Below are 25,046 nucleotides of genomic sequence, written 5' to 3'. Positions count from 1 at the left end.
AAAGATAGAAGTTTCAACAAAGGGTACTGAAAAAAATTGGATATCCATAGGCAAAACAATGAGGTTAGACCCTTATCTTAAACCATATGTAAAAATCAACTCAAATCAAAGGCCTAAACATAAGACTAAAACTATATAACTCTTAGGAGAAAACATAGAGGAAATCTTCATGACACTGGATTTGGCAAAGTCTTTTTAGATATGACACCAAATGCACAGGCAACAAAAGAAAAAATAAATTGGATATATCGAAATAAAAACTTCTATGCATCAAAAGACAAAATCAACAGAGTGAAAAGGCAACCCACAGAATAGGAAAAAATATTTGCCAATCATATATCTGATTATATACTGAGGTTAATATCTGGAATATATAATGAACACCTACAATTCAACAACAACAAAACAAACAACCTGATTAAAAAATGGGCAAAGGACTTGCATAGATATTTCTCCAAAGAAGATATACAAATGGATAATAAGTACATGAAAAGATGCTTATATTCACTAACTCCTAAAAAAATGCAAATCAAAACCACAACGATCTACCACCTCACTCTGATTAGGATGGCCACTATCAAAAACTAGAAAATAATAGATGTTGGTGAGGACATGAAGAAATTAGAACTCTGCGCTGCATTACTGGTAGAAATATAAAATGGGATACCCAATATGGAAAAAAGTATGCTAGTTCCTCAAAAAATAAAAAAATAGAATTACTATATGATCTAGAAATTCCACTTCTGGTACATCCCCAAAATAACTAAAGGCAGGATCTTGAAGAGAAACTTCTACACCCATGTTCAGAGCAGTATTACTCACAACAGCCAAGATGTGGAAGCAACCCCAGTGTCCACAGACAAATGAATAAACATAATGTGGCAAATACATACAATGGATTATTCAGCTCTAAAAAGAAAGGAAATTCTGACATGCTACAACATGGATAAACCTCAAGAACATCATACTAAGTGCAATAACGCACAAAAGGAAAAATCATATATGATTCCACTTACATGAGGCACCTAAAGTAGTCAAATCATAGAGAATAAAAGTAGAATGGTTGCCAGGGGCTGGCGAGTGGTAGGGATGGGTATGGAGAGTTATTGTTTAGCGGATACAGCTTCAGTTTTGCAAGGTGAAAAGAGTTCTGGAGATGGATGGTGGTATGGTTGCACAACAATATAAATGTACTTAATGCCCCTGACTTGTACACTTAAAAATGGTAAGATGGTAAATTTTATGTTATGTGTATTTTACCACAATTAAAAATATATATACTGTTAAGAGAATAAGATAAGCCAGACACTAGGAGAAAATATTTGTAAATCATGTGTCTGACAAAGGATTTATGTCAACAGTATACAAAGAAATCTCAAAATTCACTAATAAAAAACAACCCATTCAAAAAATGGGCAAAAGAGCTGAACAGATATTTTACCAAAAAAATATTCAAGTGTATGAAAAGGTGTTCATCATTTTTCATCAGGGAAATGCAAATTAAAACTCCAACAAAGTAACACTGCATACCAATTAGAATAGCTAAAATTAAAAAGACCAATCATACCAACTTTTGGCAAATATGTGGAAAAAATGAAACTCTCATACATTGTAATAGGAATATAAAATGGCACTACCACTTTAGAAAAGTTTGTAGTTCCCAAAGAGCCAAAATATATACATGCCATTTGATCTAGCTATTCCACTCCTAGGTATTTAACCAAGAGAAATTAAAGCATATGTACATACAAAAACTTGTATATGACTGTTCACAGCAGCTGTATTTGCAATAACCAAAAACTAGAAACACCCCAAATGATCATCAACAGATTATGAATAAACAAATTATGGTATATCCAAAAAAGTGAACTTCTACTCAGCAATAAAAAGAGTATTGATACACTCAATATGGATGAATCTCAAAAGAATTAAGTGAAAGAAGTCAGACAGAAAAAAACAGTACATATTATATGATACTAATTATAAAACTGTAGAAAATACAAACCAATTCACAGTGACAGAAAGCAGGTCAGTGGTTTTCTGGGACAAGAGATAGAAAGAAAGCAAGAAGTAGGAGGGAGGGATTACAGTGGATATAAGAAAACTGGGGGGGGGTGTCCATGAATATTTGCATTTTGCATTATTCTGACTATAGGGACGGTTTCACCGGTATACATGTCAAATTTATAAAACCATATAGTATTTTGAATATGTGAAGTTTATTGTATGTCAATTAGTAACTTAATAAAGCTGTTAAAAAATAATAAATAAGATGATCTCTGTCCCCAAGGAACTAAGAATCTACTGTATAAATTTACTCTATAGAGCTGAAGATACTTTGGTAGGCAGAGAAAGAAAAATCAGAAAAAGTGGACATATAAGAAAAGTCTAACAAGATCTCTTGATACCTATTAAATAATTTCCTTAAAGATGTAATTTTTATTTTTTATTAAATACTTTAGTACTTCAACTTAATATTTTGTTTATGAAATGCATTCACAAGGTTTGGCACTCAAAAAAATCAAAAGGGAACCAACCCATCAACCAGTCAATAAGTACCCTTCTACAAAGGTTACCAATGTTATGTTTCATAAATTCAAAATATAATTTAAACCTAACAATAAACTGTAGAAAAACTGCAGAACATAGAAATAATTTTTAAATTACTGAGAGGATCCAAAGGTTTACATAAAGCAGTTGATATTGCTAAGAAGTTTTAAATAGCCAAAAGCAATTTTGAAGGATAAAAAACTCTTTTCACGTGATGAATAAAAATACATACCTGAAGCAAACCATATTTAGTTTCCACATCATAAAGGTTATAATCCTTAATGTCTGGAGATACAGGGGAAGGTAGATTTTCCCAGTTACCTAAAACATTGGCTAAACTGGCAAAAACTGGTTCTGTACAAAATGCCAAGCAATCCCTGTTTTAAAAAAGAAAAAGAGTTATTTACCATCATTTTTTTTCCACATTATCAAAGTCAAATATACAGAAAATATTAGTAGTCAACAAGAAGATAGACTTAGATTTGCTTTCAGCATTAATAAAACATTTAAGCCACCATTTTCAGAATACGCTCAAAGGAACCTGCAGATTTCCCAGACCCTCTGGAGCAAGAGGAGTCAGAAAGAGGCAAAGAGCACAGCTCCAGGTCCCCTGTAACTACTTCAATCAGAGCAGCTCTGATTTTACCTATTTTATATATAATTTTAAAAGGCATCACAATTTTTAAATTTTTAAGTTACTGCTCTTTGATGTGTAAGAATATTCAGAAATTTAGAAAATGTTAGATATTAACATTCAGTAGGCCTCATGGAGTAATCATAAAGAGCTCAGGCTTTGAAGACAAATACCCAACTTCAAGTCCCAGCATCCCTATTCCCTGACTAGGTAACCTGGACACCTCGGCTCTGAGCCTCACTTTGCCCATTTGTAAAATGGTGATAAAAAACAGCCTTGAAGGGTTACTGTGAAGATCAAAGGAGATAATGAATGTAAAGTACATAGCAGAGTCACTAGCATGTAAACTTAATAAATCTTTACTACTGCTATTGTAATTACCAAGTGTTTGAGACTCAAGTCCTAACATTTTATGCCTTGGGCTTATTTAGGCTCTGGCAATGAAGAACTACATACAAGGTATTGTATAACAAAGCTAGACCAAAGGTACCTGGACTGTAACTGTTTAATGGCAAGTACACCTTTTGCTGTTTCATCTGTCCACTATACCTGTGTAACTTTTCTTTCACCTTGAACCCATTTTTCAAATGAAAGCAGATGCAGAAGCTTAATATACATGAAAGATTAACACAGAGCTGCTTAGGCTGAGGGAGAGAACTATTACACCTGCTCAGTCATCAAAAAAGATGCTACCTTGTTCTTTACTCTCTCACCAAGCTCATAAACACAGTGGACACCAGGTTTCCATTTGTTGAACTGTACTGGAGGAAAATTGATCAAATACTCTCAAGTCTTTTCTCCAGTTTTCTATAATTCCCATGACTCACGCATTTGAGCTACTCCTATTTGTTTCCTCTCTGTCTTGACCCCAATATCATCCTTGGCCACATCAACATCCGTATGATTATTCCTCAAGCTGGAAGCCCTCTTATCTTTCATGAATATTCACTTCCATCAACATTACAGTCACATACCAGAAGGGCTATATCCTCTTCTCAAGAACCACTTCCCCAACCACAGCTATTTACTAGCCATTATCTCCTACCCCTTTACTACCTCCACCAAATCTAGCTCCCCAACACCTTTATTAACCAAATTCAAAGTATTCAGTCTTGACCATACATATTTGATTCCTTTCTTTCTCCCAACTATCACAATAAACTATCACCCAAATTACCCTTTACTGAGCAAACCCCTACTAACCCTGTAATAACCACTACAAGTTTCTTTTACTCTGTTGCTTATGTCATAAGCACCAGCAAAGAATAGAAAGCCCAAGTCTTTTTAAGTGTTAAGTCACATAGTATACTTTAACCTTGCTTTTTCAACATTCAAGAACATTCCTTTATTGTCCTCTTCCTAGCTCCTCATTCCATGGCCCCCTTTACCCACTACTCACCTATTATCCACTTTCTACTTTAAAAAAGCATAAAGTTCATCTAACATGAATGACCTCATTTCCCTAAACTTCACCATATTAGTGATTAAACTATCATCCCAATATTTCCTTTCAGTTCCTCCTCTGGGACTTTATTCACATAATGAAGTCTTCTCTGCTGGGCTCCTCAGTATCTATTTTCTAGCTTCCAAACCACCATCCTACTACTGATATTATTAAAGATCAGTAACAACCTCTCACTAGTCAAACATAACAAACTCTTCTCAGTCCTTATTTTCTTTTTCCTCAGTGGTGCTCAGTGTTAGTGGGTCCCTTCTCCCCTCCTTTAGCTTCCATGACCTTCAGCTGCCTGTTTTTCTCCTGCCATGTAACAATGATCGCTCCTTTCTTTTCCTGGCTCTTCTTTTCCCTCTACATTTCAAGTTCTGTCCTCAGTACTCTGCTCTTTCAACTCATGCTCTTGAAAAATTCTTTTTTTCATGGTTTTAATTACTGCCTACATGTTACCCTCAAAACATATCACCAACTCCGAGCTTTCACCTGGATGACTTTACTATAGCACATTTTTTTTGGATAATTCCAGTGTTATTTCTACATTATTAACTCATAAAAAACTGGAAGTCATTTTTTCCTTCCCTAAAGTTGTCCTATTCCTATTAATTTTACAGTTTTACAACTTAACAGTGAAGATGCCTTAAAGTAATCTTAATTTTCTCTCTTAATGATCACCAATAAATCCCTAGTTCTATAATATTTATATCACTATAAAAGAAGCTGCAGGGACAGCTTCTCCCCTCACGAGTCTTGGAATGTAATGAGGAAATGTAAGATACATTGATACCAGTTAAAATAACAAAGATGGGTGGGCATTCTGATAGGTGACATGGTAGACGCTGATAGAAAACACTCCAGAGGAAACAGCATCGGTTGGAATGCTCAGGACAAGTGTGGCAAACAAAACTTATCCACTTCAGGATAGAGAGTTCACAATAGTGAATGTTACGTAAGAGTCAACAACTATACTCTTCTTTTGGGTTTATTCATGAAAAGGAGAGCAATAAAAATATTATCATCATAAGAGATATATGGGCATATTTCTGGGTAGGCACACCATGATATAGTAGAATAAAAAAAACATGGGCTGAGGAATCAAGGTGTCATAACTATGTGGCTTAAGTAATGTCTCTGATCCTCATTTCTCCCATGTAACTCTGAGAACTGAATGAGTTAAACAAATGTAAAGCATTTAATACAGTTTTCATGGTAAATATTCGTTTTTTTCTTTTAGGTTGAAAGAAAGTAACTCGTGCTCTTGGCGGAGAGGGATAAGTGACAGGGGGTTACTGAAGATTCCAAAGTAAAAATTATACAGAAATCCAATACATAAAAAGATAAAAGTAAAAGTGTCCTGGCTGAAGGGAGATTGGAAACCTAGAACTCTGCCAGCTCTGTTTGTTCACCTGTCTGTTCTTCCCCTATCCTTAAAATTCTAGGGTCCATAGAACACAAATGACAAACCATTTCGTTAAGATCTTCTGAATTAAGAGAGACGAATACAGTCTGCTAGGTAGGAAGGAAGAAAGAAGGAAATTAGGGGTTATGAGTAATGTGAGAAAAGTTTATATAGCTAGGGTATCTAATGTACTAGTAAAAGCACCACAGGCTTGAGGATCCAGTTAAGATTACACAACATAAATTTCATATTCTTGTCATTCTCAGCAACAGTTCCCAAGCTCATCCTTGAGAAAAATAAACGGGAGAGTAACTGCAGGTTACATATATGATATGCTCAGCATATCAGAAGGTTACATGTTTAGAAGAGTACCTGAAACACACATAAAAAGAGCCCACAAATATGTAATCAATGCAAAGGGTACAAAATATTCTATAAAATAAACAAGGAGAGCTACTTTCAGACATGGACTGTATGCTATACTTCTGTATCTTCCACTTTGACCACTGTAGTGCTGAGCATAGAGACTGATGGCACAGACTGATGGCAACTGTGAAGAAAACTTTTACTAATATTTCAAAAGAGGCAAATACATAGCATATGCAGATAAATTTTACAGAAATAATAAATCCTTAACTCAACACTCAGTTTCTAAGAATTTTTCACTGACAGCATGCTCCACAGACAGAATTTAAACATACAATTATTAACTATTTGTTCAACAAGTCATTTATGTAAGTTTTTATAAAAATTTACCTGGATTCTTCTAAAGGATGCTGGACAGTAAGAAGTCGAGGGTGCCGTAGTCGAGTTAACTGTTGGACTCCTCGTTTTAGAGAATCAATGATTTGATCCTTTTCAAATTTTTGATATTTGTCAATCAGCTTTTTATCAAAGACAAAAACAGCCACTTCCTAATGAAAGAATTGTGCATCTAATTTTAATCAAGAATATACAAAAGTAATAAGATTTTATTCAAGTGTCACAACAGTCTACAAATAGAAATAACTAAAATCTAATGTCATGGAAATTATAGCACCATTGTAATACTTTTCTGATATCAAAAAGTTGTTTCCTTCATTATTAGCAAATCTAAATATTTTGAAAAGTATGAGACCTAGAACCCTATCTAAGGAGAACATAGGAAAATCTCCATGTTTGAACCCTGATACACACAAGGTGTATGTAATGTGCTGAACCCTATGTAGTTATCTCTTATTTAACCAGAATTCACATAAAAGTTAAAATGTTTAAAAATTCAAAATGTTACTCATAATGATAACCCTGGATAACCTGATAACCCTACAAAATCTTGAATCATTTTTTTGGAAGAAAAGTTGTGTATGTCAAGAAGTGCTTGTTTATACAAAAACCCATTTTGTAAGCAACTTTTACATATGAATAACCTATACTCACTCTTTCCTTCCAGCCTACCCCTGTCTTATTATGGGCAGTTAACTGGGAATGAATGGTACCAGTACTGGAAGCTGCTCTCCCACTGTCTCTCTTTTAGATCATTCACAGCTTATTTATACTACTAAAAGCACACATCCTCCTTAACCATCTTCTTCCTTTCATTTTCTCTGTTACCCAAGGAAAAATAGTTCCTGTCCAGTTACCCAAGCTTAACAAATCAATAAAAAAATAGCTGTATTGACAACTGATATATTACCACTGTGTAACACGTCAGTGATGCTAGATCTCCATCATAAATGGAAAGAAAAATGATAAAGCTGGAAGCAAAATTAGCAAAGAATCAATGCTGGCCTACCAAAATTCCTTGAAAGATTTTGAATGACTTTCAGAATTTTTATACAAGTATCTTTCAAAAGTCTCTAATTCAAACCTACTACTACTCAACTATCATTATCCAAGACAATATTTTTCCATTTTATTGTTCTCTTATTATTTCTGCTACATTGGAATTATTGTTTTTTACAAGTTAGCCTGGCAACTTAATTACCTAACAGAGATTCACTGCAGAATCCCAAACCAATAAATTTCTCAAACACAACTTGTTTTAAGTTGGAGGCTCCTTAAATGTATATAAGTAAGTTAAGGATTTTAGAGGATTCAGTCTCTGAAAAGTGATAACAAAGGGATTATTTAGTAACTCAACTTGAACATCCCATTCCCAAAGCATTTGTGATTTCATTTCTCACAGCAATTACAAGACAAGCTATTATCCTCATTTCAGAGATGAAGACACTGTGGAGAAGGTATATGTATTATTTAAAATCTCACAATTGGTGAGATCAAGATTCAAATCCAGTCATTTTAACTCTGAGGACCACATGCTTAGCCAATACACCATTCTGTCTCCCCAGAAATAATACAGGGACAATAAATACAGAGCACCCCAGGAAAACACAACGTATGTCTTCAGGAAAACAATCATTTGAGATATTTAAATAGCACCCATGTATAAATATATAATCTTAGCTCTTTTTTACATAATCTTAGCTCTTTTGATCATTATGAGACAAAGGACTATCAAGAGCTAAGAGTGTTATGTAATATTAATTTGAACTAAAAACAAATGACCTAGAAGTTCAAGTTCCTATCTCACTATTCGTGCACACAATCTTATTTTAGTAAGTGTTCTGCTACAACACATTTTATAAATGCATCTAATTTAAATGTGTTTATTTTTTCAAGATGTTTTAAGTCCTTACAAAAAGGATCATATGAAATGGTTCTTGAGCTCTTGCAATTTCACCACTCTTAAGGAAAAACACTATAGTTCATAAAGAAAAAGAAACAACACAAAATTCTCTCAGATATTCATTTATTATTTTAAGTCACAGATAAAAGATTCTTACATAGATCAGAAAAGATTATCAACCATATTAAAAAGATTTTCTCTTTGTTCCAATTGGTTTAATTAAAATTAACCAATTTCGGGGCGCCTGGGTAGCTCAGTCGTTAAGCATCTGCCTTCAGCTCTGTTATGATCCCAGGATCAAGCCCTGCATCGGGCTCCCTGCTCCGCAGGAAGCCTGCTTCTCCCTCTCCCACTCCCCCTGCTTGTGTTCCCTCTCTTGCTGTGTCTCTGTCAAATAAATAAATAAAATCTTTAAAAAAATAAATAAACAAAATAAACCAATTTCAATAAAGTTGTAACTAACTAACCCTCAGACCTCATACTGACTTCCTAAAAACTCTTAGCCTGCACCTCAAAACTTTTCGTCAGAACAGACTATCATCTTTTAATTTTTGTTTTCCTTCTACTACTTCACTACCCACTCTGTTAACACCTATCACTTGTGTAAAAGTCCTGTTACCTTACGCATATTACAAGCTTCTTAAAAAAAGAAACCATGCCCCCTCCCAAGAACAAAGAAACCATGACCTAAGTGTCTCTGTATCCACTACAGGATCTACACCTAGATGACATTCAGATGTTTATTGCCTAGTGGTCAATAAAAACAAGCAGTTACTGGAAGCTTTCCATTATCATCCCAAATTAAAACCTTTTTTGACTCTTTATTATGAAGATTTTCAAATATACAGAAAAGATGAGGTAGTGCAATTACCCGAAATATCTTCCACTTAAGAGTCAACTATAATTCTAATTAAATTTGGAGTCTCTTTTTTTTTTATACAAAAATTACTAAAACAAAATGTAAGAGTATTTGGCACTCTTTTGTTCTTTTATTCACTTCATAGTCTTGAAAACACATTGGCAAAGGAAGTTACCTACTAAAAAGTGTTTTTTCTCAACTGCCTATCTTTAAACAAAAATGGCTATAAAATAAATTATTCTAAAAACTAATACTTGTCAAAATGGAGACTACCTTTTGATACAAGTCTAATTTATAACTTTTTAAAGCTACTTAGCTTACTACAAAGTTGAACTCTTGCTGAAAACAAGACAGTCTAAGTAATAAAATCTAAGTAGATATATACCAATGTGTCTAGGATTCCCTAGTAGTAATCATGACCTCCACTAACCTATCCCTCAAAGCTACCAGGGATGGTTTCTGAGACACAGATATTCCCTGTGAACTCTATTTTATAGACCTTTCATGACTGATCAGTGATGACTGGCAAACATCATACTCTTCTTCATTTTTCATGTGATTTCAGGGCAAAGTTCCTTTTTTAAAACAATAAAACAAAATTTAAATTTTTATTTAGATTAAGTTAAAACAACCTGATATTTGAGAAGACTGAGGAGTAACAAGATATACCCTTTAAAATTATTAAAGATAGTCTATGATCATTATTGACCTAAGCTACTTGACTAACACATTTAGCTTTGCACAATGGTTTCTTTTTTCCTTTTTTTTTTGGTTTCTTTTATTTAAAACTTCTAATTTATTATACTTTAGCTTTTCATAATAATTTAATTATGCCTTTGCCTACACAATACCAGCAAGCCCCACCTAAATACTGGCATTTGGATAATATAATGTAGATTTTGCAGTAAGGAAGGGACACGTCCAAGACTACATCTAGTAGAGTGGCTATAATAATGAGTATCAGTTAAATATTTATTACATAATTTTAAAAAATCAATCTATCTTCATTATCCTCATAGGAACAGTCATTTAACTGGTTTTAAAGCTTATGCAGTAGTCAGGGCAAAAGAAATAGGCCAGCAAATGTTCATAGCAGTACCCTGTGTTTTAATGAAAAGAAAAACTGCTATGTTCAACAACCTAGATGTATCCCATGAATATACATTTAAGGAAAAGGAACCAAACACAGGAGCACCTACCATGATTCCATTTAAATAAAGTGCAAAAACAAACAAGCAATACAAACACACACACACAAAAAAAATTAAAGTTCAAAAACAGGAAAAATTACTCTCAAGAGTCAAAGGACGGGATAGCAGTTACCACTGGAGAGAAGATGGGGAGAGGTAATGACTAAGAAAAGGCATGATGAAGATTAGCAATGTTTCCTTGATCTGGATGTTGGTTACTGGTGTGCTCACACTGAACATTCATCAAGTTGTACATTCATGATTTGTGCACTATTCCACATAATTTAAAAATATGCTTATATTTAAAAAACTAAATAGACACAATTTTTATTCCCTAAATGTCATCCTGAAATGTCTTATAACATCTCTACTAAAATTCTAAAAAGAGTAAGGGTTAGGAACCAAGAGTTGCTTCTAAATGAACACTCAAAAAGGAAACTAAATAATACATAAGCCTACATAGTAGCTTCAAATGCTCATAGGCTATAATTAATGATCTATCCATTTCAACACGTTTACATGTTGTGTTAAGTTTACCCAAATAATAACTTTTAAAAATCTTAATTTTATATACAAAATTGGCCTAAACACCTTATTTAACTGTAAAAAATCAACTCTACACTTTTCTTGAAAACTCCTGGAATTCTTAATTGCACTTTCGTTGTGGTTTTTTTTTTTTAAGATTTTATTTATTTATTTGAGAGAGAGAGATCAAGAGAAAGCATGAGTAGGGGGAGAGGCAGATGGAGAGGGAGAGGCAGAGGCAGACTCCCCACTGAGCAGGGAGCACGACACGGGACTCGATCCTGGGACTCCGGGATCATGACCTGAGCTGAAGGCAGACACTTAACCGACTGAGCCACCCAGGCACCCCTTAATTGAACTTTCATAAATTACTTATTAGGAGATGTTTCTTCAAAGAATATCTTTCAAGAACAAAAACAAAAACAAGAGATATTGGTTTTTGGAATCATAAACCCAGAATAATAATAATATAGATGTCCAATCAGGTACAATGATGTTACCAGGCACACAAGTAAATTTTTATTTACCAATTCTTTTTATCTTGCTACATTTCAAGTTTCATAAATATGTACTTTTTTCATCTGTTCTGTAGGTGCTTTTATTACTACTCCACTCCTTTCAGAGGCTTTCAAACATTTACTTTAAAAAGGCAAAAGTTGTATATGATCTGAAAATTATAATTCATCATGTACTACTGTGAACTTGAAATAACCCTAACAAAAAAGTACACAGAGAGAATCTCCTACCCCTAAATCCCTAACCTGATGTTACCTCAAAGTCAAATTTAAGATCATATAATCTGTTATAAAACACAAATGCAATCAAGTACACTGTATACTAGATCGAGAAAGGCTGAGAGGGTTAAGAAAAATGCTCTCAGTGTCCCTTTATGCGAGGGGGAAAAAAAGGACCAAGAAGAATATCCTTTTCCATTATTTTTCTCCTGGTTTCTCTAAGATCAGTGTTGTCATACAGAACTTTCGGTAATGATCAAAAGTTCTATATGTGCATTGTCCAGTATGGTAATACTAGTCACACAGAGCTAAGGAACCTTGAATATGTGACTAGTGCACCTAAGGAACTGAATTTAATTTTTACTAATTGAAATAGGCATATGTAGCCTGTGGTTACCACAGTGGATAGCACAGCTCTAGATTATCTATCTTCTATAATTCCCTTTTATTAAAAAATGAGATCACTGAAAAAGAATTAAAACTACAATTAAGGGAGAAATTAAAATGAGGCTTCAATGCCAAGGTGGTTAAAGACTTAGCTGTTCCTTAAGGAATTAGCCAGTAGTCCAGATACTCAGGTCAGACACCTTAGGTCTGAAAGAAGTAAAGAAAGAAGATTCAAAACTGTATCCAGAGAGAGCACAGATATATTACAAAACTATCTTTTTCCGCAAAGCAATAAATTCGGGGGGAAAAATATAGTAGTCTCCTAAGAGAACCCAATTCTGGCACTCAGCAGTTGAGAACTGGTGTATTACTGTGCAATATCTAATCAATTACCTATTTTTTGTGCCTGGTTTTCATGTTCTATGAACAGTAACAGAAGCTTCAACATTATCAGAGAATTTCCACATATGGACTTCTGATACAAACACAACTAGAACTCTTTTGGCTAAGCGCAAAGACAATATTATGTTACATCCTTAATAAATAATGCAATATTTAGTACATTTGATGTTCTTTCATTTTCCCCTTATATAACTGATTATAAAAGCTAGTGTTAGAGGTTGGTCATTTACATAACTTCATGGCCTCATTAATAGCTTTTTAAGCATTCAATACTCAAGAAACCACCTTTTTTTTGAGCTCTTGATGAATTGAGAGAGAAAACAATGTTCAAAAATGACAAATCAATCAGCATTTAAAATACAGATCAGCTCTGGACTTAAAGACTTTCAACCAAATGGCAATAAAAACAAGATTTACAGGTCAGATATAAACTACATACCAGCAATCTATCACAAGACCAAGATTCCTACTTCATAAAAGGATAACCAAAGCCGATTCAGTCTTTAATACACTTGCTGTTTGGGAAATAAGCTGACTTTGGAAAAGTCAAAAATAATGCATATCCACAACTGTATGACTGGGACAGAGTCACTGGAAAATATGTGTAATTAATCCCAAACGTCTTATAATCCATATGTTTCACTTGTAGAGAAATAAAAGTACCTTTGGAAACAGTGATTTTTCTTTTTAAAGAACCTATTATTTCTACAGAGGTTTTAAACCTGGAGGTTTTTCAATTCTTTAACAATTCCAACCGAAAACTGTTAGTAAAATTTAACACTAACAATCCTCCACATTTCTAAGAACCATCTGTTGGTCTCTTAGGTCAAATTAAAAAAATAAAAATAAAAATACAACTCATTCAAATGACTCTACTGAAAGAACAGTTTCAAAATAACTTTGAAATCAATATATTGTAAAACACATTACTATTCCACAAATTTACTCCCTTCTGATAATAAAAACTATCAAGTTAAACACAAAAGAATGTTACAGAAGTCTATTTTCCAGAAGACTATAAAATAAAAGGGCAATAAGAATGCACTAAATAAGAATGCATTTAATGCTGGAAAAATTTAATGGAGTATTTTGCCAATAGCATATTGACAAATTTGAAAAGGAACACAATTTTTATTCTAAAAGAAACACTAAAATTCTAATATGCAGGATGTGTGGGTGGCTCAGTCGGTTAAGCGTCTGCCTTCGGCTCAGGTCATGATCCCAGGGTCCTGGGACTGAGTCCCACACTGGGCTCCTTGCTCAGCGGGGAGCCTGCTTCTCCCTCTGCCTGCCCCTCCCCTTGCTTGTGCTCTCTCCCTCTCACCCTCTCTGACAAATAAATAAAATCTTTAAAAATTTTTTTAAAAATTAAATTTAAAAATTAAAAATCTAATATGCTTCTTTGCTCAACAGAGACATTAATTTTTATTAAGTAAGCAAAATTAAATTACAAGATGGGATGATATATCAAACAATATATTTGTAACCAGGAGATTCAGGGCATGTTTAAAAGTATTTTTGTATGACTTCATTAGATAGAAATGAGAAGTAAAGAACCCATTACTGGGGCGCCTGGGTGGCTCAGCTGGTTAAGCAACTGCCTTCGGCTCAGGTCATGATCCTGGAGTCCCAGGATCGAGTCCCACATCGGGCTCCCTGCTCAGCAGGGAGTCTGCTTCTCCCTCTGACCCTCCCCCCCTCTCATGCTCTATCTCATTCTCTCTCTCAAATAAATAAATAAATAAATAAATAAATAAAAAAGAACCCATTACTTTTGACATTTCTTAACATAAAAATGCATATGCACATTATGGTACTTAATTAGCATGTGTGTTTTTGCCAAATGGACTCTGAATTGAAACTTACCTGTTTTGTTGACTTTTTTGTGCCATTGAAAATCTTCCAAGCTAGCCCATTGCCACCACTGGCAATGTGTCGACCAACATCAAATTCTCTAGTGACAGGATTTCCCATTACAGCACTAGTGACATCAGCTGTTACTTTTGTAACAGTACTCTTTAACTTATTAAGCATGGACTCCATGGCTGCAATATTGAGTAGTTATAGTTACCTAGAAACACAGGGGGACAGGGAAGAACTGATCATTTGTTTTTACTTGTTTAAGCACTTAACATTCATTATTTAGTCTGAAAAACTTAATACACCCCAAACAGTGAACAAAACAATCCTACAGAGACGAAAGCTACATGTTGGTTTTATCTTCAAAGAACCCAACACACTTGAATATAAATTTAAATCTAGGAACCAAATTGTTCTTTTCAACCTCAATTATTACAGAACAGGAAAAAACATATTCACACTTGACACTGACATGAATGTTGTTCAACTATATATAACATGGACCCTCAAGACTTTAGTGGTGTAGAGGGTCTAAATCTTTCCTCACACTAAAAACCACCATATAAAACCTGAAAGGAGCGGTATACCTGGGTGGCTCAGTAGGTTAAGCCTCTGCCCTTTGGCTCAGATCATGATCCCAGAGTCCTGGGATCGAGTCCTGCATCGGGCTACTTGCTCAGAGAGGAGCCTGCTTCTCCCTCTGCCTAACCCTCCCCCTGCTTGGGCATGCACTCTCTCTCTCTCTGACAAATAAATAAAGTTTTATTTAAAAAAAAAAAAACGTGAAAAGAGCTAATGCTATACTCAACAATAAATCTGTATTTTATAGGGGTGCCTGGGTGCTCAGTCGTTAAGCATCTGCCTTCAGCTCAGGTCATGATCCCAGGGTCCTGGGATCGAGCCCCGCATCGGGCTCCCTGCTCAGCTGGAAGCCTGCTTCTCCCTCTCCCACTCCCCATGCTTGTGATCCCTCTCTCGCTGTCTCTCTCTCTGTCAAATAAATAAATTTAAAAAAATCTAAAAAAAAAAAAAAATTTGTATTTTATAAAAGTTTTATTCACCACTAAAATAATGAATAGTGAATTGATTGGGGGCACCTGGCTGGCTTAGTCAGAAGAGCATGTGACTCTTGATCTTGGGGTCTTGAGTTCGAGCCCCATGCTGCATATAGAGATTAACTTAAAAAATGAATAAACTTTAAAAAAATAAAATAATAATAACAAATAAGTAAATAAAATAATTACTGTTGAACTATGAAATCACTTGAGAATATCTTCTAAAAGAAAAGCACTGGTGGCAAAAGAACAGTAAAACATGCACAAACAACAGGTAATAAAATATTTTTTAAATTTTACACACTTCTAGTCATGATGCAGAAATAAAGACTGAAATTTATCTTCTCACCTTGAGCAACTAGAAGCTGGACAAATATATGAAACAAATGTTTTCAGACACTGAACAGGCAGCACAGGCATATAATCCCAGTGAGAAACCAAACTAACAAGGTGAACCCTAGGATTGCCCCACCTTTCTGCCTAGAGGTACACTGCAAACGGGAGTAGAGAGCAGAATGCCAAGCAGTAGTCTACCTGAGTTAGAAGAGCTGAGGAGACAAACTGGAATTCAAGGATGCAGAGGTGGCTAGGAGTTCTGGGATAGAATTCCAAGGAGAAGAGGGAAAATCAGGGAGAGAGAGAGAGAGAGAGAACTATGCTGAAAAAGAGCCAGAAATTCGATGCTTTGTTGAACACTAAGATGCCCATACATGGTGTGAAACTCAACCAGGTCAGTCAAGGACCAACCAGAAAGCTATAAGCTGAATAGTTCAAGTTCACACTGGGCTGCAAATCACTTAATATCTCACAAGCTAGACTGGAGAGTCCTCATTGATCACTAAAGGCATTCAGCAGAAACCCCACAAGGACCATGCCATAGTAGTAGGATAAACTGTTCTTAGAATAAAATGTACTCTAAAGCTGCCCTAACAAACTAAAAGCAAGCTCACATGATCAAACTAATCATAAATTACTTAATTGCCTACCCGAATGAAACCCAATACTCATGAAAGACAAAAAAATTTCAGATATCTAGCAATGTAAGATTCACAATGTTCAGCATGCCATTATTAGACATGCCAAGAAACAAGAATATGTGCTCATAATCAAGACCAAAATCAATCAATAAAGACTCCAAAATGAGAGATTACAGACATTAAAGACATTAGAAAGCTATCGTATATCTAAGTACTTCAAGGAAAGCATGAACATGATGAAAGAAAATGGAATACTTTTTCTAAAAATCCTAATAAAAATTCTAGAGATGAAAAATAAAATATCTCAAATAAAAAATTCAGAGGATATGATTAACAAATTTGACAAAGTAGGAAATAAAATTAGAAAAACCATGGGGCACCTAGGTGGATCAGCTGGTTGAGAGTCCAACTCAGCTCAGGTCTTATCTCAGGTCATGAGTTCAAGCCACATGTTGAGCTCCATGCTGAGCATGGAGCCTACTTAAAAAAAAAAATTAGTAAAACCTGAAGATAGAGTAAAAGGCTAGGGAAAAAAAATGAGCAAAGTCTCTGTGACCTGTGGGATAATATCTATATAACATATATAAATGAATCCCAAAAACGAGAAGGAAAAAGGAGAAATAATATTTGAAAAAATAATGGCCAAATGTTCCTGAATTTGATGAAAACTATACAAGGCGTCAAGAAATTCGATAAACTACAAGCAGGATAAACACAAAGAAAACCATGCTTAGACATGTCATATCAAGTAGCTGAAAGTAAGTGATTAAGAGAAAAATCTTAAAAGCAGCCAGAGAAAACAGGAAAATTACATATAGAGGGGAAAAAAGAAGAATTTTCTCCAGACTTCTCATCAGAAACTATACAAGTCAGGCAAAGGAATGGAGGTCTCTAAAGTGCTAAAACAAAAACAAAACAAAAAACAAACAATCAAAACCTATCAACCTAGAATTCTATAAGCCATGGGAAAAAAACTTTCAAAAATAAATGTGAGTGGCGCCTGGTGGCTCAGTCAGTTAAGCTTAAGTGGCTGCTTTCATTCACTTCACATGATCCCGGAGTCCTGGGATGGAGCCCCACATCAGGCTCCCTTCTCAGCGGGGAGGGAGCCTACTTCTCCCTCTCCTGCTGCTCCCCCTGCTTGTGCTCTCTCACTCTCTCTCTCTGTCAAATAAATAAATAAAATCTTTAAAAATAATAAAATAAAATTAAAATTAAATAAATGTGAAATACTTTTTCAGGAAAACAAAATCTAAGAGAATTTGTTGCCAGCAGATATTCACTACAAGAGATATTAAAAGAAGTCCTTCAAACAGAAGGACAAAAATACCAGATGGAAATGTGAATCCACAAAAAGAATGGAGGACACTAGAAATAAAAATTATGCAGGTATATTAAAAAAAACTTCTCATGTTGTCTTTAGAAGATAACTGACCATCTAAAACATAAACAAAAACATATTGACTTATGAAGAAGTAAAAAATATGACAAAGAAGGACAGGAGAGGGGAAATGGAAGTATATTTTTGAAAGACTCTTCTATGTTAGGTAGCATAATATCACTTGAAAATAGATTATAGCAAATTAAAGACATATAATAAATCCTAGACTAATAAGTAAAATTAGAGAGAGACAACTAAAAGGTCAATAATGGAAATAAAATGGAATCCTAAAAGTAAAATGAATACAAAAAGTAGGAAAAGAGGAAGAAAGGAACAAAGAATAATTGTGACAAGTAGAAAATAGCAAGATAGTAGACTTAAATCCAACCCTATAAATGATTACATTAAGTGCAAATGATTTAAACATCAAATTAAAAGGCAGAGATTGTCAAACTATATTAAAAAGCAAGATCCAATTATATGCTGCTTTAAAGAAATCCACTTTAAACCCACTTTACAAGATGACTTAAAACTAAAAGAATGTGAAAATATACCAAGCTAGAGTGGCCATATTAATAACAAACAGAATAGGCAACATTTCATAATAACAAAGATGTCAATTCATCAAGAAAACATAAAATCCTAAATGTGTACATACTGAATAAGAGCTTTAAAATAAATACAGCAAAAAATGACTGAAAGAAACAGACAAATCTACAATTATAATTGGAAACTTCAAGGATCCTCTCTCAGTAACAGATGGACTAGACTGAGTAGACAAAAAATCAGTATGGATATAGAAGACCTAAATGACACTATCAAACAACATGACCCAAAACACCCCACTTGACAACAGCACAATGCATTTTGTTTTCATGTGTACATGGAACACTCAGTAAGACAAACTATATTCTTCCAGACCATAAAACAAATCTCAACATATTTAAAACTACTGAAATATAAAACATGTTCTTTGACCACAATGAAATTAAACTAGAAATCAGTAACAGAGAAATATCTAGGAAAAAAATGCAAATATTTGGAAATTAAACACTTCTCAATAACCCAACAGATAAAATAAATAAATCACAGAAAAATTTTAAATACTTTGAGGTGACTGAAAATGAAATATCTATGGGATGTAGGTAAAGCAGTGATTAGTGGAAAAAGTACAGCTTTAAATGTTTATATGAGGGGGGAAATGCCAAAATCAGTGGTCTCACCTTCCATCTTAGGAAGCTAGGAAAAAAAAAAAAGAAAACTAAATGCAAAATAAGTAGAAAAAAAGGAAATAAAGAGTAGAAATCAATGAAACAGACTGAATTTAATGTAATACTCTATTTAGTAGAGAAATGAAAAAAGAAAAATCAATGAAGCCAGTTTTTTAAAAAGATAAGCCTCTAGCTACATTAAGAAAAAATTTAAAAGACACAAATGGTCAATATTGGAAATAGAGGAAATCCTACAGATTTTAATCCTATTTAAATCCCACAGATTTTAAACAATAAGGTATACTATAAATGATCTTATGCCAATTAATTCAACAACTTGAATGAAATGGAAAAAATCTTTGAAAGCCAAAACTACCAAAATTGACTCAAGAAGGAACAGAAAACCAGAATAGTCCTATAAAAAAGAAATCCAATTCATAACTACAACCTTTACCACAAAATAAACTCCAGGTTCAAATGGCTTCACTGCTGAATTCTATCAAACATTTAAGGAAGAAATAATAACCAGGTCTGTACAAGCTTTTCCAGAACACAGAAGAGAACACCTTCCATGTCATGTTATATAGTCAGTATTGCCCTGACACCAACAAATGACACAAAAGAAAACTGCATACCAATATCCTTCATCAACATGTAAAAATCCTGAACAAAATACTAGTACATCAAGTCCAATAAACCCAACTCGATGACCAAGAGAGATTTATCTCAGGAATGCAAGGCTGATTTAACACTCGAAAACAAATTCATGTAATTCGCCTTATTAACTGAATAATGGAGGAGGGACATACAATCATCTCAATAAAAGCAGAAAAAAATTTTGACAAAATTCAATACCCATCCACAATAAAAACTCTCAGCGAACTAAGAACAGAAAGAAACTTCCTCAGGGCTCCTGGCTGGCTCAGTAGATTGAGCATGTGACTCTTAATCTGAGTCTGTGAGTTCAAGCCCCACATTGGACATGATGCCTACAAGGAAGGAAGGAAGGAAGGAAGGAAAAGAGAGAGAAGAAAGAGGGAGGGAGGAAGAAAGAGGGAGGGAAGGGAAGGGCAGGGCTTCCTCAACCTGATAAATGGAATCTTTGAATACCTACAGCTAATATTATATTTAAAAATAAAAAAATTGATTGCTTTTTCCCTATGTTTGGGTACAAAGTAAAAATATCTACTTTTACCACCTTAATTCAATATTCTAATGGAGGTCCTAGCCAAAGCAATTAAGAAAAACAAAATAAAAAGTATTCACATCTTGTACACAGAAAGGCAGAAGGAATCTACAAAAAAACTAGAATATGAGTTTAGCATTATAGAATACAAGAATGGAACATTTTTAAAAAGACTATTTTGATATACTAGAAACAAACACTGAAATTTCAAAATACCATTTCAAGGACATGAAATACCCATGGATAAATTTAACAAGATATACAAGACTTCCACAATGAAAACAACAAAAAATTGATGAGAGAAACTGACATGATGAGAAAAACTGACAAAGACTTAAAAGGAAAGACTGTGTTCATGAATTGAAAGACTCAATATTGTTAAGATACCAATTTCCCCACTGATCTATGGACTCAATACAATCCAATCAGAATCCCAGAGGCTTTTGTAGAAACTGACAAGCTGATCCTAAAATACTACTCTGTGAGAAGGGGTCCACAGGCTTCACTAGACTGTGAAGGGTCCATGGCACAAAAAGAGGTCTAAAACCCTCTCACTCTTCAAATCTTCCGCTTCCATGTTTACTCCTTCCTAAAACTGATTTGTCTGACAAAGTCTGTGTCCTACAAATCTTCCTTAACCAACTCTTTCCTCACAATTTTTTCCCACTTGACCAAAGAAAAGTATTTTTCTCAGCCATCACAATCTTATTACATGCCATTTCCCTGGATATAAAAAACTTTGAAGGGGGCAAATGCAATTCAAGAATGCATGAACTGAAAGTCTCTTAAGAATAAAGCAAAAAAGAGGGGTGCCTGGGTGGCTCAGTTGGTTAAGCATCTGTCTTTGGCTCAGGTCATGATGCCAGGGTCCTGGGATCGAGTCCCACATCATGCTCCTTGCTCAGCGGGGAGCCTGCTTCTCCCTCTGCCTTTACCCCTCCCCTTGCTTGTTCTTTCACACTCACGCACACTCTCTCTCTGTCAAGTAAGTAAGTAAAACCTTTAAAAAAAATAAAATAAAGCAAAAAGAAATTTGGAAAAAATTACTGAAAGAGGCTGTGCTTTATTTCTTCCAGATATTAACAGCGAGACCCCATGCCTTATCTATCACAGAATTACAATTAAGAAATAAGATGGCTGTCATATGGATGTATAAGAACAAGTTTATTTCAATTAATAAGCAAAAACTCCAAGGTTTTGATAAAAGTAAAACATAATCACAATATACAACAACCTAGAAATTAGATCCTTTTTAAACCCTTGACAAAAAATTTTTAGATACCATCAACTTAAAAACATGCAAAGGAGTACATTGTTTTTCAAAATTATTTAGAGAACACACAAGCAAAAATATTTGGAAGGTCACTGGACTAAGGTAGCACTAGTTTGTATCCAGTTTTCTCTGTTAATTAAATTATATTTATATAAATATGACCTACTTCTATGAAAGATTTGAACTGTCTGTAAACAGAAATAGAGACTCTCCCTTTTTAATTTAATGCTGCATTTCTGTGAGCAGTTAGAAAATGTTGCTATTGGCATTATGAAAATATTTATTGCTATGCCAAGTTGTTCTCTATGAACATCTGCTGCTGATTTTGATGGGGGAGCTGAAGGGACAGAAAAACCCTATTTAAAACCTACATATCCATTCCTCCAATTCTGCCTGAGTAGCTACATATTATATGCCATGCACTAGTTATACACACTGGGAATACAGATGTAAATGGAAACATTTCTGCTCTTTAGGGACTTAATCTGTAGCCAATGGACTCAGGTCTGCAAAGATTTACAGCAATTAACAGAGAGGTACATACCATGCTATAGTAGGGGAGAAAGACCATGATGTGATTTGAGAACTCCAAATAGCTCAGTATGAAAACAAAGGATACTTTCAGAGGTAATATTCAAATTTGAGAAGCTCATCCGTCATCCAAACAGAGCCAAGAGTAAAGCGTACACATGGTAGGAATAGACATGGAAATTCACCTGGTAAATTATTTAATATTTATTGAGAACCCACTGTGTACCTGATACTATATAAGAAATGTGGGAGAAAGAAGGAAAAATAAGCCATGAGATCTTACCATCAAAGGGGCAAGAGACAGAGAGGTAAACCAACCATAGCATTAGCCCACAGTGATAAAATCTACAAAATATATATACAAAGTCTTACAGGAACAACAATAACAAAACAAACAAACAAACAAAAAACCAGGAACAGAGAGAAGAAGGTTTTAGCAAAACAGTAATGCTACAGATGTCTCTAAAGGTGAACAGGAATGAAGTAGACAGAGAATGGGAGAAGTATAGAAGTAAAGACAAAGTAAAAACAAAGCAATTCCGATAAAAGCCGGAGGAAACAGGGAAATATGGCAAAAGAAACAGAAAAGCCAGATCACCAAGAGCAATTAGTAGTAAACAATCAAGCCATAAGCCACAGAACGGTTTCAAGCATGAGTAAGATCAATCACTCTATCAAGCAGAATGAAAGATATACTAGGACTGGAAGCAGGGAATATGGCAAGACTGAAGAGAACATCAATATGTAGTTCAGGGATGAGATAGATATAGATATAGATGACATAGATATAGATATAGATATAGATATAGATATAGATAATTTAGAATGTATACAAAGCAAGAAGACAAAGGAAAGGACACTTGGAATTAGAGACAGGGAAGACGGAAGAGATGGTGGGAAGAGGGGGTGTTTCAAAGATGTTATGTGGATATTTATTTTATAATTACATATTAAACTTTGCTATGTATTTTTATGTAATATATGTCAAATTTTAAACAAATTTTAACAGAGGGAGAGGTTGCTCAAGTAAGGTAATAGGAAGGAAGGAAAAGAAAGGAAAAAGTAAGAAACAAGTACGAGTTAGAACTAAGAGAACCTAGTGACCAATTAGATAAAGGAAAGGAACAAAACTAGGAATCCCAATCAGGTCTCGCATTTCAGAGTCTAGGTGGAGGGTGAAGCCATTTATCCAGGCAGGACTTAGAGGAGATAACTCTTGGTTTTGTGAGAGGAAGAATTCAGTTTTGGACATGTTGAAGTTGAGTTGCCTGAATGACATTCACATGGAGATACATCTAGTAGGTTTTTAGATATACAGGCCAAAAACTTAGAAAAAAAGTCTTGATTGAAGACAAAACTTTGGGTACCATGAGCTTATAAGCAGTACAGCAGTTAAGGCTGTAACCTTGAAAAAGGTTAGCCAAGGAGACCCAAGAATATCATGAGAGTAATAGAAGGCTAAAGACAGATGAACTGGAAGAACTTTTAAAAGAAGACCTGAACTTAAATGAGATTTTGAATTATTAGCAACATCTCTTTGACATAAAAGAAACCTTATATGAGTCCAAATATCTTTTCCTAAAATGATAGCTTTTCAAATTTTCACTTGATTGTTGAAGAAAAAAGCCCATCTTTTCCAAAGACAAAGCTATAAATGACAGAAATGTCCATTCATATAAGCCATTTCCCCTTGTACACCATTTAGCAGAATTTACTTGAAATTCAATCATCTTTCCCTCCTAAATCTCAGTCAAAGTAAGATTTGGGACAACTTAATTATGATTCCAAGACTATATCTCTCTGCCATCTGGCTCAGCCATCACTTGGTTTTTGGTAGAACCAGAAGGTAAATCTGATGCAAACTTAATTTTACATGCACCTGCCAGAAGGTGGGTTGACTGTTACAGCACCTAATGGCAGGTAGCTGAAAGGAATTGGCAATTCCTTCAGTTCTGCCTACTCATAAACTCTAGAGATAGCAGGAATATAGTCAGTAAAATCAGATTTATGCTAAAAAAATTCCTGCATTTTTAAGTAACACAACTGCAAAGAGTCCCTTACTTCCCCAAGAATAAAATATTAAAAAGTAGAATTAGTTTGCATTTATACATTTATGTATTATGGAAATACTGTAATGCAAATAAAATAGTTACTGTAATTATATCTGATAATGAAATTATGTTTAGTACTTGTTAGTCTCACGGCACCTAGCAGAAACTAGGCTTTCAATAAGCACAAAATAATACACACTGACCACTAATGAACAATACAAATAAATACCAATGAATTCAAAATAGTTTGTTTTATTCCTTAAAGAGGCACAAGTGTCTGAGATTTCTTTCTATGTAAATGCCTGAAAATAAAAGAATACTACCTTACAGTGATTTATATAGCTAAGTATTCATAAAATGAAATTTTGTGATTCAAAATAAGAATTACATTAACATGACACAAATACTTTTGGCAAAGTGATTCATAAAATTTGGGGAAAATGTCGTACCTTACATTCCCATATGCAGTGCTTATCTATTTACGTCTAAAGTAAGATGATTCTGAGATATAATCTTGAAATACATTTTTGTTTCTTGTGAGAGCACTCAGAGAATACTATAAGCTTTAAAAAGATACAGTTTTCAAAAAAACAGTTAACATTGGCTTTCCATCATGTTTTATCTTATTCAGAAAACAAAGATTACACCAGCCGAGTACAACCATTCTCTTTACAACTACAAAAAGTATCTAGTAATTATCAGTTGAGCTAGAACAGATTACTT

At 34.3% G+C, this 25,046-nt stretch overlaps 2 protein-coding genes across 2 annotated transcripts in view; one reads left to right on the top strand and one right to left on the bottom strand.

The window, feature by feature from the left end:
* SCYL2 (SCY1 like pseudokinase 2) overlaps positions 1 to 25,046 on the bottom strand; it is a 56,554-nt gene that overhangs the window by 28,212 nt on the left and 3,296 nt on the right. Inside the window, exons 2-4 of the mRNA XM_036086028.2 lie at positions 14,665 to 14,869; positions 6,793 to 6,950; positions 2,783 to 2,927 (exon numbers count right to left, since the gene is read on the bottom strand). Coding sequence (XP_035941921.1) covers positions 2,783 to 2,927; positions 6,793 to 6,950; positions 14,665 to 14,841 — 480 coding nt within the window. The 5' untranslated portion in view covers positions 14,842 to 14,869. The remainder of the gene's footprint in view (positions 1 to 2,782; positions 2,928 to 6,792; positions 6,951 to 14,664; positions 14,870 to 25,046) is intronic.
* DEPDC4 (DEP domain containing 4) overlaps positions 22,431 to 25,046 on the top strand; it is a 31,283-nt gene continuing 28,667 nt past the window's right edge. Inside the window, 1 exon segment of the mRNA XM_078074186.1 lies at positions 22,431 to 22,460. Coding sequence (XP_077930312.1) covers positions 22,431 to 22,460 — 30 coding nt within the window.

The sequence above is a fragment of the Halichoerus grypus genome, chromosome 6 (assembly GCF_964656455.1).
Source record: "Halichoerus grypus chromosome 6, mHalGry1.hap1.1, whole genome shotgun sequence".
In the NCBI taxonomy this organism is placed as follows: Eukaryota; Metazoa; Chordata; class Mammalia; order Carnivora; family Phocidae; genus Halichoerus; species Halichoerus grypus.
Note: the sequence above shows the minus strand (reverse complement) of the source record. Positions and strands in the feature narration are given on the sequence as shown.